The sequence below is a fragment of the Heteronotia binoei genome, chromosome 1 (genome assembly GCF_032191835.1).
Source record: "Heteronotia binoei isolate CCM8104 ecotype False Entrance Well chromosome 1, APGP_CSIRO_Hbin_v1, whole genome shotgun sequence".
In the NCBI taxonomy this organism is placed as follows: domain Eukaryota; kingdom Metazoa; phylum Chordata; class Lepidosauria; order Squamata; family Gekkonidae; genus Heteronotia; species Heteronotia binoei.
Window position 1 is genome coordinate 92,086,214 of NC_083223.1, and position 17,122 is coordinate 92,103,335.

The following is a 17,122-nucleotide window of genomic DNA, read 5'->3' on the forward strand; positions in this document are numbered from 1 at the left end:
GTCTGAAGAAGACAGAAGTTCTCCACCAGCCTGCACCCCAGGAAGATTATCACCCTCCCTGCATCACTGTGGGTGAATCAGTTCTGAAGACAGTCCAGCAGTTCAGCTACCTGGGGTGCATCATCTCCTCAGATGCCAAGATCGACAAGGAGATTGACAACAGGCTGGCAAAGGCAAACCGTGCATTTGGCCGACTGCACAAAAGAGTGTGGAGCAACAAGCATCTGAAAAAAGGCACAAAGATCAATGTTTACAAAGCTGTTGTGATGACAACCCTCATCTATGGCTCCGAATCGTGGGTTTTATACCGTCATCACCTGCGACTCCTTGAGCGCTTTCATCAGCGCTGCCTTCGCACCATCCTCAACATCCACTGGAGTGACTTTGTGACCAACACTGAAGTCCTCAAGCGGGCAGAGGTTACCAGCATCGAGGCACTGCTGTTGAAGACGCAGCTGCGCTGGGCAGGGCATATTTCTAGGATGGAAAACCACCGCCTTCCCAAGATTGCCCTGTATGGCGAACTCTCCACCGGCCATCGAAATAGAGGGGCACCAAAGAAGAGGTACAAGGACTCCTTGAAGAAATCCCTTAGCACCTGTCACATCAACCATCACCAGTGGTCTGACCTAGCCTCAGATCGCAAAGCATGGAGGCACACCATCCACCAGGCTGTCTCTTCCTTTGAGAACGCACGCATAGCTGGTCTTGAGGACAAAAGGAGATTGAGGAAGAATCGCACTGCTACAGCACCAACCCCAAATCAGACTTTTCCCTGCAGCTACTGTGGCCGGACCTGCCTGTCCCGCATTGGTCTTGTCAGCCACCAGCGAGCCTGCAGCAAACGTGGACTATTGCACCCTTCTTAAATCTTCGTTCGCGAAGCCAAGCCGAGAGAGATCTGAGCTCATTTCAGTGAAGAGTACCCTACTACTGAGAATTATATGATTTAGCATAATCTGGATTAGGAGCCACTGAAAGATTTGATAAAAGCCACGCAGGTCCACGCTGCCTAACATTATTGTAGCAGCCAGTGAATCTGCAGTAATTTACTGTCTCCTCCTTCTCTCAGCCTCTTTGCCTTCTGCAGCCAGAACTCTGAATCCAGTAATTCTTCTTAAACCTCTTCTTTGGTTCCACTTTTCTTCTTTCTTTCTGCACACTCTGACACAATGCTCCTCTGTTGCAATGTTCCTCCCCTTCTTACTAGTGTAAGCCACTGTTACTAAAAAGGAGCTGAGAATTCCATAGAAAGGAGTGGTAGGATAATCAGAGAATAGGAGAGGGGTCATGGAAAGTTATGAGGTAAACTCAATGAATTTCATAGGCTCCTGATTAACCAATATTGATTTAAATAATACAAACACATGCATGCTTGGCACACAGTCACTAAATCAGCTTGCCACGTGCATTCCATTACTCTCTAAATTTCCAATTATTTTGAAAAATAAAACTGGATGATGGTGCTATGTAGAACATACTAGTTGGTGTCTACCAAAAGCTTCCACTGGCTTGTTGCAAAGAAAGACCTTTAAGCTAAATAAGTTTACGGTAGTCATAAACAAGAAAACAAATATGGCTACCATGAAACCTCATGCTAATAAACCATCAGTATAGCTCTTCAGTATATCTCTTCTTAAAGGTGGGATCCCCACATATTTTAATAAGATTCCATGGGTTTTGTGTATGTTTTTATGTAATTGTCAGAATTGTTACCATAAATATTTTAGTCCTTAGCCTCTTATTTAAATACTTTCACACAAATAAAGCAAATATAAACCTCTCAAGAGTACTACACATGCTTTTTGAAGATTACTGTATGCCCAAATTAAAAAAAGCCTTACCCTTACTGATTAAAGTATTCTTCTATAAGCCACTGAAAACTACTTATAATTACATTCTGAATTAAATCTTCCCAACATAATCCATAATGAGTGAGTCACTGAAGTGCTAATTAGTGATAAGGCAAACCACAGAGAGTTCAGAGGATCAGTTCAGATAATTACCCAAAAGTTCAAATTCTTATGTAAAGTTATCCACAGTTCTAAGTTGCTTATTGAAACCAAGTGATTGAATCTTTAATGTTTTTTTAAAATGGCTTCCAACTGCCACAGTCTTTACTACATGGTAGTTTTTCACAACTTTAAAAAAAAATCAACCTGTTCAACAATTCTTTTTACTCTCTAATCAACAGTTGAACTCTAAGTGACCAACATTTTTAACTGTCATTGGCTGAAAGAGTTCGTAACTTTGGTTTTGCCTGTTCACTTGCTTCCACACTGGGTTGCTTAAATACCTTCCCCATTTCCATGAACCCAGCAGAAGTAGTTCTGTCAGCCTTATTTCCTGTGCACCTTAGCTGCTCACACCCATTTCTCTCCATTGGTTCATGCAAAGCAGTGAACCGCCTGTAAGGAGAGAACTCTGTCAGAATCCCATGCTGCTGTTCTTATTTGGAACGGGGAAAGGCAAAGTAGCCCTTTACCATGAGCATAGTGGCCCTCCCTACCATGTGTCATGTTGGCTTGTGAGCATGGCATAATAATGAACATCTTCCAGATTCAAATCTGACACTCTACCCATGACACTGGCTCTGTGCACAATTTTTACTTCCATTTTTTGTTGTTGTTCAGTCTCACAGTCGAGTCTGACTCTTTGCAACCCCATGGACAAAGTCATGTCCGGCCCTTCTGTCTTCCACCATCTTCCGAAATCTGCTCAAATTCGTGTTTGTTACATCAGTAACGCTGTCCAGCCATCTCATCTTTTGCCGTTCCCTTCTTCTTTTGCCTTCTGTCTTTCCCAGCATCAGGATCTTCTCCAGTGAGTGCTCTCTTCTCCTTTGGTGGCCAAAGTATTTGAGCTTCCATATTTACTTCCATACTTTTATACTAACACAAACATTCCTGCAACATGTAAGCATCCTATATTGGCATACTATGTCTCACACATTTTTTTTCAGAATTTGACCAGCCATCTTCTCCTAAGTTTATATCCAGGAAATATGTGGTGTGCAGTCTGTGCATGGAAGCTTTCAAAAGGACTTCCAACCACCTGTTTTTCTGTACACAGGAATGTGTGCAGTTAGTGCTATGGAAGGGCAAGGGAAATGGGAGGTTTGGGCAGCCTCCCATAACCCCTTCCAGCCCTCTGGGCTGCCTGAAGTTAGAGATGCTTGGATGGCATGAATGAGAAATGAACTGTTCCGTTAAACCTTTATCAGAATCTTTTGTAGTTGCTGTGCCCACACTGCAAGACAATCACGCCCACGGAGATTAGGTTCAGTTTTACAGGTCATTCACATCTCTTTTTCTGTAAGGGTTTTTTTTCCTTAATGATGAAATAAATCTAATTAATCTTTATAATGTCCTTTATGAAAATTATGTGGCAGGTACATAACATGTAGCAATGTGACAAAAGATTTATGAGCTATTTTTTTATTCTGTACATTCATGATTTCCTTCAAAATGAATGATGTACCCACCTGAAACTCAACTGAGAGTTTTTACGTGAAAATTACAGTATAAGGTATTTTATTTTGCTTACATACACGCACTGTAGTCATAAGCGTATGTTACTGACACATTAAACAGACACATGCATAGTCCAAAAGATATGGATGCATCACATACACAAAAGCTATTTTTGAAGAAACTGCTAAAACATTTCAGTACCAGCCAAACATATTTATCTGAGGATTAATCTTCATCTATTGAATCAGACGAGAACACTGCCATGCATACAATTATTTAATTAGCAGCCAAATCCTCTGCCAGTCAGCCACCGTTCCAGGCATACTGATGGGGAAGTAGATGCAAATCTCACAGTAGTACTGCTTTTTCTCATTACTACTGCAATTAGCACTTAAATTGATGCTTTAAACATACTAATTTCTGGAATAATTCAGGATTTGTATGTTACCTGGGATCGCCTCACTGCAGAGACGACACCAGATTGCTACGCAAATTGAAGCACTTTTGAGCCAAATAACCATCATCGTATCAGACGGAGCCAATTTGCATTTGGTTTTAAAGATAACAGAACAGCAATTTATGCAAATAAATTGAGTTAGTTTACTTCTGAGTTCTCCCTGAACTAATTATAACAATGTTCTAATTTTTTAACACATCTATAGCTTGGAATGAAGTCAACATGTATTACACTTGGAATATGTTGTTAAAAGTCTTGTTTTGATTTAAAGACATCTTTCATAAAATTTTTGATGATATTTTATATAACAATACACACTGTCAGTCATGGGCACTAAAGTGATCATCTTTTGTTTGTGTTGATATTGTTTAAATGTAATTGTTGGCTGAATTGTTATTGTGATTTTTGGTTGTGAGCCGCCCTGAGCTTGCCTTGGCGGGGAGGGTGGGATATAAATCCAATCAAACTTAAACTTAAAGCCACATTTTAGTTGAGCAGATAAGCAAGGACATTTCATATTATCCTTATGTTGTTCACCAAGAATATTTGACTGAAAACTGCAAAAGGTGTTTTAGTGTCACGTGAACCTGCAATTTAATTAAATATTCTTGAGCCCAGAAAATGCCTCAATTTATGACAATCTTTTATCACCCGTAATATATCACACTGTAATTTTACCCTCACCTAAAAAAAAAGGGAGTAGAGGACATCAATTTATCCAATTTGATGGTCAACACAACAAACTCAGTCCAGCATGACAGAAAGGTGCTTGATCTGCATTTATAGTTGTTCTAGACATGAGTCATATTAGATGTCTCAAACTAATCTGTGTGAATTCTTTTGTATTAGAACATAACATAACCTATTTATATGAATTTTAATATAAATTGTGTGTAGACACACAAATAATACAAAAGGTATAAATGCATCAAAGACACAAATATGCACACATACATTCAAGTTCAGTCACTTCATCCTCACTATGGATATGAGCCATTTTTGTACAGTGGCTACTGTGAAACCAAACCAAACTGTAAAAGTCACACTGGAATTCACCTGCATCAGCTTGAAAACAACACTGAACCTCATACAAACAAACATCTGTAGTCAAGAACATATTAGGCCTATTATACTTTACTTATTACTATATTTGTTCTTGTTATACAAAGGACAATATATATTTTTTAAAAACCTTCAGAGACCAAAGTCTTAGTTCAATATCCCAGAATCTGAAAGTGGAAACAGAATAGTTGTAAAACCCAGCTGGAAATCAGGTGGGAATATAGCTTAGTTTAGTTTAGTTTAGTTGATTTATATCCCACCCTCCCCGCCAAAGCAGGCTCAGGGCGCCTCACAATTCATGATAAAACAACAACAGTATAAAAACATTACAATAAAATGACATTCAAGTGCTATTTCAAAGTTCCAAAGTTATCTTCGTACACACTGTCAAACCCTGGGTGAGATGTTCCTATGTAGCATATTGCAACTTGGCTGTCTCCTCAGAGAGGAGAGAAGTAATTGGAGGTTACAGTACAATGAATACATATTCCACACAAGTGTTTCATGGGCACTAGCAGCTTTTGGAACAAAGATGAGTTGTGGTGGGGAAAGCCAATCCATTTGGAATGCATGTGAACTTGCTGCCTAATGCAATTACTGCTGGCTTTGACAAGTAACTTTTGGCTCCAGGGCTGAGTTAATGGTCGAAATTATGCAAAATGTGGGAATTTAGACTGTGCGACAGTGTTGGAATGAACCAGTATTTTCCTGCCAATTATCAAATACATTTTTAGGTGTATGTGTATATATGTATGTATGTGTATATATATATAAAACATGATACACACACACACACCCTGAACTGCTCTATAGAAGTGACAAATGGACTTGTTCCATATAACTTGCCATCCAATAACATACAGGCAAGATAGAAATATTACCTGTTTAATATATGCAGTATTCAGATCACGGTCTACAATGGAAGCAAAAATATTTTCTTTCCCATCACACGCAGCTATCAGTTCAGGAAGACACTCAATGGGCCCTTGGTAACTGCTCTTCCTTTTCCCTTGGTTCCATTTCCTGGTAAAACAACAAACATATCTAATGAACATATGAAACTTGGGAATGCAAAATGAGAAATTAGGGAGAAAACATGAGAAGGTGATAGAAAGAAAGCACTTTAAAAAGGGAATGTTTAACCTATTTTAAGTGGCACTCTCTCTTGGAAGGTCACATTAATAGCTTTTTGGATCAATGAAACTAAAACAAAACTGTTTTAGTTTCATTTTAATTTTTTTAGACTCGTCACACTGGAAAGTTCTGATGACTACATAGCTTAAAAACGGGATCAATTATGAGACTATTTGCACCACAATCCAGGGTCAAAGATCATTAAGCAGTTACCCTCTTGCTTTAAACTGTTTTAATAAGAAGTGAAAGATCTTTACCATGTAGATTAATATTATTGATTTCAGTTTACAATTTAAAATTAACAAGATGACAATCTCCTGCATGAATCTTTATGCATTCATAACCAAGATGAGAGTAGTGGTCTATTTACTCTAATTAGGATTCTTCTCTGAAGAACACAATTCAAATACTGCAATCTATATACTGGCAACTACTGATATGGGATATGGAAAGATATTTTCATAACATGATTATTTTGAACATTTTAATGCCATGTCTCCAGATATTTGCTCAAAATGCAAAAGAAATGCTTAGAATTTTCATCTGAATGTAGGAATACTGCAATTTTTATGGCATCCAATTTATATGAATGAAGATGATTATCATCAATCATTATATAAACAACAGTGCCATCCTGAAACAATAATAAACCAGTCTATTTGTAGGATTTTCAGTCAGATACAATAGTATCTAATAGTGTAGTGGAGAGATCATATTAAACTTTGAGAGTTCATATTAAAATCTCTTCTTAGCCATAAAGCTCAAGAATGAGGGGGAGATCATATGAACAAGTTATCTCCACAATCAAGTGTCTGCAAGGTGCTTTTGGCTTAAGTTGTATGTGTATGAGTAAGAGAGGCAAGTGAAGCACCTTTGCTATGTGAGGCATATAAATCAGGCATTATTTGACACTTTTATTATGCAAATATTCTGGGTAATTCTCTCCTGCTTCTTATCCTACAATCCCCACTGAAAAGAATAAGTTTATAATATACATTCTTACTGTGATAGGACAATCCTGGCTTCGTTCAAACATTTTTACGTATACTGGGCTTTTTCCTGGAAAAAGAGGTGCTGGAACTCTCAAGGGGGAAATGAGGGAGACATATGGGTGCCCCCAAATAACTTTTAAAGGGTTTTTTGGAAAAAATTGTTTCCACAAAGAGGTTCCAGAACTATGTTCAGCTGCATTCTCTCAGAAAATAAGCCCTGTGTATCATCCCCATAAGACAAGACTTTCTAAGTATTTGAACAACTGAGAGATAGATTTTAATAATATTTAAAAGGTTACCACACAAAGCACAAGAAGATAATTTTTTTTGCTATTTAATATTTTAATTGCACATAACTATCAAATTCTCAACATAAAAGGAAACATGTACCTGAAAAGATAAAGATGATGGTTTTCTACATTAGGTATACTAAGCAAAGTTGATTCATGATTCCATTGTCCCTGAATCAGCATCTGTATCAAATTAGTTATATTGAGAGCAGTTACCAACCAGCCCTGGTTTGCTGCAACATCTAACATTGCCTAAATAAAAAAAAAAGACAATTTAAATGATTTTCTTTAAATTTCTCACACAAATACAAAGTAACTTCATGCACTGTTACTACTTTAGTTGCATCAATTCCTGTTAATATAAACGGGAATCACCTGGTTTGACCAAACATTTGTAAATATAATTTCTAAATAAAGTATTTCTAAAGTTTGGACTGGTTTACACATCAGATAGTCATTGAGAAAAATTATTCACTACAAAGTTATAATACTATCTTATTTTCCATGTTTGCTCCTGAACGCCTAACTAGGTGACATTGGTACAGATTCTAAAGCACAGCAACCTAAGGTCTAAATCTCTTGTACTAAAAACCAGTTGTGCAAACAGCTACAACTAGGGGTGTGTTGATCATTAAAAGATCCAAATTATCCCCTCCTGCAAATAGAAAAGCACTACTCTTGTGAGAGGGAGGAGAAATAACTGTTTCCCCCCTTTTCTGCCACAGATCCCCACACTATATCACATTCCATTTCTGAAAATCCTCCAGCCCAGAAAAATGACTTTATGGAGTACTGTTTAAATCAGGCCAATATTTACAATTCTTCGTGTACCCACAAGGACTACCTGTTAAAATAAAATGGAAATTGAGTGGCCAAATCTCCAGGAAATTTCCTAACCCAGTTAGCAGCCCTGTAAGCAATGCTATGCTGAAGTAAAGTTACACCTTTCAAACACGCCTGTTTTTAAAAATGTAGCACTCAACCAGGTATAAATAATTTAAAAAGTAAGAATGTTGACCTTTCATTAATGTATCTGGAAAGCTATTAAGACACGGAAAGCACTGAAAACAGATACTTTATTCCAATGTCAAAAAACAAACTACAGTTTTGTTTTTTAAACTGAGAGCGTCAAGGATCTGTGTTTTGATGCTGGAATGTATACTTCAGACTTTTTTTTACATCCCACTAGAGGAACACTAAGCTGTATATATTACCCTGTACATTTAATCAAATCTTTTACAGACAAACAAAAGGCAGCATTTACTTAAGGCCAACTAAACAGTGGAATCTTCTTTAAACAAAGGAGTTGTTTACACATGCAGAGCTATTTCAATTAAATTACACTGATCCTGGAGAAATGTTGAGTTTAAAGCCACACAAAGCTGGAGGTGGGGTGGGATAAGAGCTTAAACTAATAGTTTTGCCTTCATTTCAACATGTTTCATGTCTCAACAAGGAACAAACAATATTGATGTTCAAAATACTTTAAAATATTGCCTTCTTATTTATGATAGAAAAAATTAAATGAAAACGGTTACCACCACCATCATAACTTTGGTTTTTGGATAGTGGCAAGGGAACAGAAACAGGGAAGTAATATCTAACATTCTGTCAGAGCGATTCTAGCCTCAATCTTCTCTTCACATGTATCAAGTAAAACACTTTGGTCACAGCTACTTGCGAAGACTGAAAGTCATAGCTGGCAATAACTGAACAGTGAATGGGTCATTGGGTGAGCATCTTATTATGATGTTCCACAGTCTCTGGCTTGATTTCCTGCAGCATTTGGAGCCCTGTCTCTTTCAGCCTAAATTCCTTAAGATGGTTTCCTTTCCTGTAACTCACATAGTCACTGCTGTGATCACATCTGATCACATGTGTTGAGCACATGCCCCTTCCCATCTACGCAGTGGAAACCACTGCAGAACTTATATGGATGTGAACTTTACATGGTTAGAACCCTATTCTCAAGCTGGGGCATCAGGCATTTTCTTTTTTCTGAGGTAACTATTTAATTTCTAATTGTTACTTGTAGTATCAGGCTGCAAATATGAATAGTTGCCATGAAAACATGCCTCCAATTTAACTCTTAAGTGACATGGTGTTTCCAGAATGCACAAAATACAAATCCTTTGAAGTAGTATTACCATAAATTCTTCCTCTAGCCATACTTCTAACATTCAATTTGTTTTTTTCTCTTTTTATTTTTTTTCTCTTTTCTTTCAGTTCTTAACTCATTGGCTCTTACAAGTTAACTACTGCCTTATCCATCACTTTCACTGAAATGTACACACAGTGCAGTCTGCAATGACAATACAATCTTACATTCTAATAGCAAAGTCAGAGTATCTTTGGACTGCAGTGACTGCACCTGTGAACTGACAGGACAGATCTTTCTAAAAACCTGGAAAAGGCCCTAGGTTTGCAGAAAAACGTGAAATTTAAACACACACAGCAGTTTCAAAAAGCCAAAAATGATAAATGGAGTGCCTATAGCTTTAAAAAATGGATTTCCTCAGTGGCTGTTACTAGGCAACCATAGCAACCCATTGCAAGGGTTAGAAAATTCAGGTCAGAAATTTCTAGAGATTTTGTTGTGGAATTTGAGGAGGACAAGGTTTAGGGAAGGGAGAGGCAGAGTTCACCCTCCAAAGCAGCCATTTTCTCCAGAGATAGACTCCTGTTGTCTAAAGTACAGTCATAATTTGGGAGTGGGGGGAGAGTCTTCAGGTCCCACCAGGAGGTTTGCAACCCTTGGCCTGGCAGCACCCTCTGGGCGACTTGCTATCACTTGACTTGCATGACTAAAGTAAGCTTGGCTACTTAGAGTTGCCAGCCTCCAGGTGGGGTCTGAAGATCTCCCGCTTTCACAGCTGATCTCCAGCTGGCAGAAATCAGTTCCTCTGGAGAAAAGGGCTGCTTTGAAGAGTAGACTCTATGGCATTGTACCATGCTGAGCCCCCCCCCCCCAAATCCCACCCTCTCCCAGCTCCACCCCAAAATCTCCAGGTATTTTTCAACCCAGACCTGGCAACTCTAGCTACCTACTGTTCAACAGCAGCCACACTAAGAAAGCCAGTGTGGTACAGAAGTTAGAGCTTCAGAATAGGGTCTGTGAGACTTAGTTTAAGATTCCCATCTTGCTGTGGAAGCTGACTGGGTGATAAGAACATAAGAGAAGCCATGATGGATCAGGTCAGTGGCCCATTCAGTCCAATACTCTGCATCATACAATGGCCAAACCCCCCCGGTGCCATCAGGAGGTCCATCAGTCCACCAGAAGCCCTCATCCTGTTGCCTCTCCCAAGCACCAAGAATACAGAGCATCACTTGCTCCAGACAGAGAGTTCCAACAATACACTGTGGCTAATAGCCACTGATGGACCTCTGCTCCATGTTTATCCAATCCCCTCTTGAAGCTGGCTATGTTTGTAGCCACCACCACCTCCTGTGGCAGTGAATTCCATGTGTTAGTTACCCTTTGGGTGAAGAACAACTTCCTTCTATCCATTCTAACCCAACTGCTCAGCAATTTCACTGAGTGCCCACGAGTTCTCATATTGTGAGAAAGGGAGAAAACTACTTCTTTCTCTACCTTCTCTATCCCATGCATAATCCTGTAAACCTCTATCATATCTCCCCTCAGTCGCCGTTTCTCCAAGCTAAAGAGCCCCAAGCGTTTTAACCTTTCTTCATAGGGAAAGTGTTCCAACCCTTTAATCATTCTAGTTGCCTCTTTCTGCATTTTTCCAAAGGTATAATATCTTTTTTGAGGTGCAGTGACCAGAATTGTACATAGTACTCCAAATGAGGCCACACCATTGATTTATACACCGGCATTAAGATACTGGCTGATTTATTTTCAATTCCTTTCCTAATAATTCCCAGCATAGCATTGGCTTTTTTTTTTATTGAAGTCACACATTGTCTCAACATTTTCAGTGAGTTATCTACCATGACCCCAAGATCTCTCTCTTGGTCAGTCTCCTTCAGTTCACATCCCATCGACTTGTATTTATAGTTAGGATTTTTGGCCCCAATGTGCATTACTTTGCACTTGGCCATGTTGAATCTCATTTGCCATGTTGATGCCCATTCACCCACCCTCCACAGATCTTCTCTGGTTCTTACCACCCTGAACAATTTAATGTCATCCAGAAACTAAGCCACTTCCCTGCTTACTCCCAACTCAAATAATTAATGAAAAAGTTAAAAAGCACTGGGCCCAGTACTGAGCCATGCGGCATTCCACTGCTTGCTATTCTTCACTGAGAAAATTGTCCATTTATATTCACTCTTTGTTTCCTATTAATTAGCCAGTTTTTGACCCACCAGAGAACTTGTCGTTTTACCCCATGACTTTTGAGCTTACTTAGGAGCCTTTGATGAGGAACTTTATCAAAAGCTTTCTGGAAGTCAAGGTAAACAACATCTATTGGGTCCTCTTTGTCCATGTTTGCTCATCCTTCAAAGAACTCTAACAGGTTAGTGAGACAAGATCTTCCCTTACAGAATATTTTGGACCACTCTCATACTTTGTGCTTAACCTACCTCCCAGGGATGTTGTGCAGATAAAAAGGGGACAATAATGTAAGCTGTTTTGGTTGCCATTTTGGACAAAGACTGTAGTTTCCTAAGTAGAGGTTGTGAGATGGGGGAGGAGGGAGGAGGGAGACAGCTGAAGATAGAGGGGAAGATAAAAGTAGGTTGGCTGTTGGTGGGAAGGAGATAGCGTTGCCAAATTCAGGTTGGGAAATTCCTGGAGATTTGAGAGGTGAAGCCTGGGGAGGGTGTGGTTTGAGGAGGGGAGGGACATCCAACAGGTATAATGCCATAGATCCACCCTCCAAACCAGCCATTTCCGCTATGAGAACTACACTGTCAACAACCAGGTGGGGGCTAGAGATCATCCAGAATTACGGTGGCTAGGTGACAGAGATCAGTTTCCCTGGAGAAAATGGCTGCTTTGGTGGGTATGGCATTATACTCTGCTGAGGTTGCTTCCCTTCCCAAGTCTCACTGTCCCAAAGTCCCAACCTCAAATCTCCAGGAATTTCCCAATCTGGAGTTGGCAACCCTAAAGGAAATTGATCTCTGTAGCTGGGAGATCCTTTTCAATTTCTGGATAGCTGCCACCTCCACTGCTGCTGTGGAAGTGAGAGGAAGTAGGTGGGTAGCTGGGAGCGCCACCTTCACTACTGCTGCTGCTGTGTGCGGTGGGGGAAGGAAGCAGACAGGAAACTAGAAGAGTGATGGGGCAAAAAGAGAGAGTGAGGGGGTGGAGGGTAGAAAAAAGAGTGCTGGGGTGGGGAGCATAGAGAAAGAGTGGTGAGGTTGGGAAGGAGAAAAACAAAGAGTGATGAGGAGGCAGAAAGAGAAAGAAAGTGACATGCACGGAAGAGAGAAAGAAAAAAAAGGGGAGGCAGAAGGCAGAAAGTGATAGAGGGGTAGGAGAGAGGGAAGGAAGCAAAGGTGGGAGGAATGAGATAGCCACCCCACTAGTTTCTCACAAGTCCCCAGTTGTGTATTATAATTTCAGTATGTGAAAGACAGAGAACTGTACAATGTATCGTACTGGTACTCCATTATTAATTTCTCCTCACTGAAGCAGATTTTTGGACAAAGGAACAGGGACTTAAAACAAGCAATCTGTCAGCTACTGAAGTTTGTTGTAGGATCTTTTGCCACACAGAGAGGTTCAGAGAAATTGGCAGCCATTTATTCATATCCCACAGGGAATAACAAAAGCTTGTGTGCCTGATTGTGTGGGTGTGTTCGCAGTGCGCCTAAGAGCCCACATGGCAAATCCCCTTTCCCCCTGTATTTTGTGCTCTCTCACCCATAATATTTATTCATAGCATCTTTATCCTGGTGTGAAATCCAGGACAGTGACATTGTAAAGAAATCAGAGCCATGGCAAGATTGGCTTATTCCATTTGCTGTTTGGAAATCTACTCACATTTTCATTCATTAATTAAGTTCAAAATGTATAAATGCTTGACACATCAATGGAAACTGAAATTCCTGCAAATACTCAATGCAACAAATTGAGACATTTGTCTTTCTTTCTCTCCAAGTCAGCCATATGTATACTAGAGCCATGACATGGAGAACATATTTAACAGGCCTGCTTCATTCCAGAATTACAGGTGCTGTACACGCAGTCACTGCCAGAACAAGCTCAACTTGTTAGATCTGAAGCAATTAGAATTTATTATACAAAGTGACATATCTTGAAAATATATCTTTCTCTTATCACAACATGATAAGATAAACTGATCACTGATAGATTTATTACACGTCATATTAACAGTAAAGATAAATCCTTCCTTTTTGTTTGCGTGTTTTAATATAATTCTTTCCCCATTATCACATAATATATATATTGTTTCATTATATCTTCTAGGATATAGTTATGCAATGTTCCCTCTAAGCTGTGGAGTCATGTAAGCAACAATTCTACTTTGTGAGCTACTGGCAATAAAGTTGTGAGCTACTGCATAAATAAGTTTGCTCTGGGGACCTTTTTCCTGAGCTAAGACAAAAACGTGTGAACTGGGGGCTAAAAAACTGTGAGCTAGCTCACACTAACTCAGCTTAGAGGAAACACTGATAGCGTACAGACAGAGAAACTGTGATCCTGCGCAGAAATTACTTTATTAATTGGGCATCACATTCAGTAATGTGATGAAAAAAAAAAGCTGCCTCGTGACAAATTATCTTTTATGATTTCCATTGAGCTGCATTAAAGTGCCAAGTAGAATTTAATTAAGTAAAAAAAAAAAATTAGAATTTATTATACAAAGTGACATATTTTGAAAATATATCTTTCTCTTACCACAACATGTTTTAAACCGATCACTGATAGATTTATTACATGTCATATTAACAGTAGTTGGTGAATTAACTAATTATTTTAAGTTAGATTTAAAACGGTACCTAAAGGCCTAGTTCTATTGCTCTGGGTATCCATCAATTATTTGCAGGAAGGAAAGAAAATGTGCATGCAGAAATCAGTGGGGGTGCCCAGATATTCTAGAACAAGGATGCTGTTGGTATTGTTGAACTGTAATTTGTCCTGAGGGGAAAAAATATCTGATACTACAGTTCTACGCAGATTTGTCTAAAGCCATCAAAATTAAGTGGCTCAGATTTGAGTAACTCTGTATAGGACTGCACCAAGAGTCCCAGAAATATACAATCCTATCCTAGTGCACTGAGGGTGAGAAGAGATAAACAGGACTCTCTTAAATCATATGCAGATCCTTTCATGTATAGGTGGTTCAGTTTGAACAGGAATGAATCTGTGCTAAATGTTTAGATACCCATTTTACAACTGAAATACAAGAGTATCTCTCCACAAACTGTAGTCCTGTAATGGTTAAGCAAAGGATGAATGCATACTTGCAGACATGTTAACCGTATACAGAATCGTAACATATTCTAACCCATTTTCAAGACAACAACCACACTGCATTCAAAGCTATGGGGGACCCCCTCCCCTTTAAAGCTCTTTTCTACTTACTAAATATATTATTCTTTGAGGTTAAGGTCAATTTCATCCTAATATTCAATATTTTGTAAATAATTAAATATTTGAAGCACATTTTTTAGAATTCTTTTCAACTGCAACAGTTGTTCACAGCAACTTTCTCCTGAACTTTTAGCCCCATAAGGTTAGCATTCAGGAAGCTCAGCTGCTATCTAACAAACTTAATTAATCAAAAAGTCATTTCCGAGCAGTAACTATGAGTAAAAGTGCTTCAAGTGTGCTAGCAAGCCTACAAGTTAATCAAAATGCTAATGCAGTACAAATTAAAGTTGTGATTAACATTTCACAGTAGCTGCTTAAGTGAATTGATCACACAAATGGGTTAAGCATTAGTCATTTCCTCCAGCGCCAACTGGGAAAAGGATTGTCATGGGTTTTTTTTAGGGGGAGAGGGGAAAATTGTCCAAAGAGTACCACATTATTGTTCAAATATAGTGTCATGCAACAGTTCATATAGCTACCTAGATTGTTCAAAAACAAACGCATAAAAACCACAGACCATCACAACATATTATTTCTCTGAAAACGCATAAAAACCACAGACCATCACAACATATTATTTCTCTGAAAACAGATGGTAACTAACTTTGCATGGACAACTAGTACCTACAGGAAGCATTTCTGAATAATTTGCACATTTGTATCTATTAGCTATGCACCAGAGGCCCACAACAAATCCTTACATTTGTACCCTTCCCCCAAGGCACTTAAAAAAAAGACTGTGGGATATAAGAATACTAAGTAACTTTTTATTCAGATTTTTGAATCCCCAAGGGCAATTAAGTGCTCATGGGTTAAGAAAAAATGGAACAGCAAGGCAACAAAGGTACATTTTCTTGTCAAGATTTCCTATGTTATCGCAAGATTTTTGAGGCACTAAACCAAACTCAAAGAATTGAACTTAGAGAGCCAACCAGGTCTGAACAGATGTATCAGGCATCGTCTGTTGTCCACCATGCAAATTAGACTCAAATATGTCCTACTAGTAGAAGCAGAGCATTTCCTGCCTTCTCCCTTTCCCAGCAGTCTCATTTAATCCTCAGAGAGGCACTGCTTGGAGGTGTGTGTGCGTGCGCACAAGCCTTGCAGACAAAAGCCATGCTGGGGTGTGTGTGGGGAAGGCTGCAGAGAGGAGGGTGATTAGGTGATGCTGCTATTTCACCCTCTTCTATCAGCAGAGCAGCTGCAGAATGGAACCCTGCATTACTGCAAAGTAAGCCAACAATATTAAAACAGTTTTGGTAAGAAGTTTTCATTTCTGTGTTGGTTCTACTCTTTCTAACTTTAAGGAGATTGTTGTTTCAAATGTGAAAGCTATAATTATATAAAAGAGATTAAGACAGTTCATTTATAAAATCTCTGCGTGTGCGCGCATGTGTGTGTGCTTCTATATAAATATCTAAAATAAATTTCGTTTTCCCTTCCTCTTATATTTCCAATGGGTTTTTGTTCTCTTATGGTACTTCTAAATTACATAAAAAGCCCAAACATTCTTCTGCTCTCATAGTATGTTACTAGAACAAATAACACTAGATAAGGAAGTGGCAGAACCATTTGCTGCCTGGAATTAGCAATGCTTAAGGGGTTAGAGAGCCCCGGGAGCAGAGTGGTAAAGCTGCAGTACTGCAGTTGGAGCCCTCTGGTCAAGTCACGACCTGAGTTCGATTCCAGCGGAAGCTGGTTCAGGTAGCCAGCTTGAGGTTGATTCAGCCTTCCATCCTTCCGAGGTCAGTAAAATGAGTACCCAGCTTGTAAAGTGTAATGACCGAGGAAGGCAATGGCAAACCACCCCGTAACAAGGTCTGCCGTGAAAACATTGTGAAAGCAGCATCACCCCAGAGTCGGAAATGACTGGTGCTTGCACAGGGGACCTTTCCTTTTCCAAGGGGTTATTTAGATTTCTGTTTTTTAAAAAAAATCCTGAGGGAGATAAGGGATTCAGCACTCAGTGCAATGGGGAGAGGGTAGGTGGTACACCAAAATAGTGCCTGTGCAGAATGACCAGGACTTGTACTAGGGTAGGGTTGCCAGCTTTGTGTTGGAAAATACCCAGCGGTGTACACAGGCTGGGGTGTGTGTGTGCTCTATTCCGGGGTGCAGCTTCAGGAAGGTCCTTGATGGGAGCCCTTGAAACCAGCATTATGTTGCATCCAATTAGTAAA

At 39.3% G+C, this 17,122-nt stretch overlaps 1 protein-coding gene across 2 annotated transcripts in view; it reads right to left on the reverse strand.

Annotated features, from left to right (window-relative positions):
• The window catches only part of ASCC3 (activating signal cointegrator 1 complex subunit 3), a 407,532-nt gene that overhangs the window by 7,769 nt on the left and 382,641 nt on the right, over nucleotides 1–17,122 (reverse strand). For both annotated transcript variants that reach the window (XM_060237502.1, XM_060237501.1), the window contains exons 38-39: nucleotides 7,509–7,660; nucleotides 5,874–6,015 (exon numbers count right to left, since the gene is read on the reverse strand). In XM_060237502.1, the coding sequence (XP_060093485.1) occupies nucleotides 5,874–6,015; nucleotides 7,509–7,660 (294 nt within the window). The remainder of the gene's footprint in view (nucleotides 1–5,873; nucleotides 6,016–7,508; nucleotides 7,661–17,122) is intronic.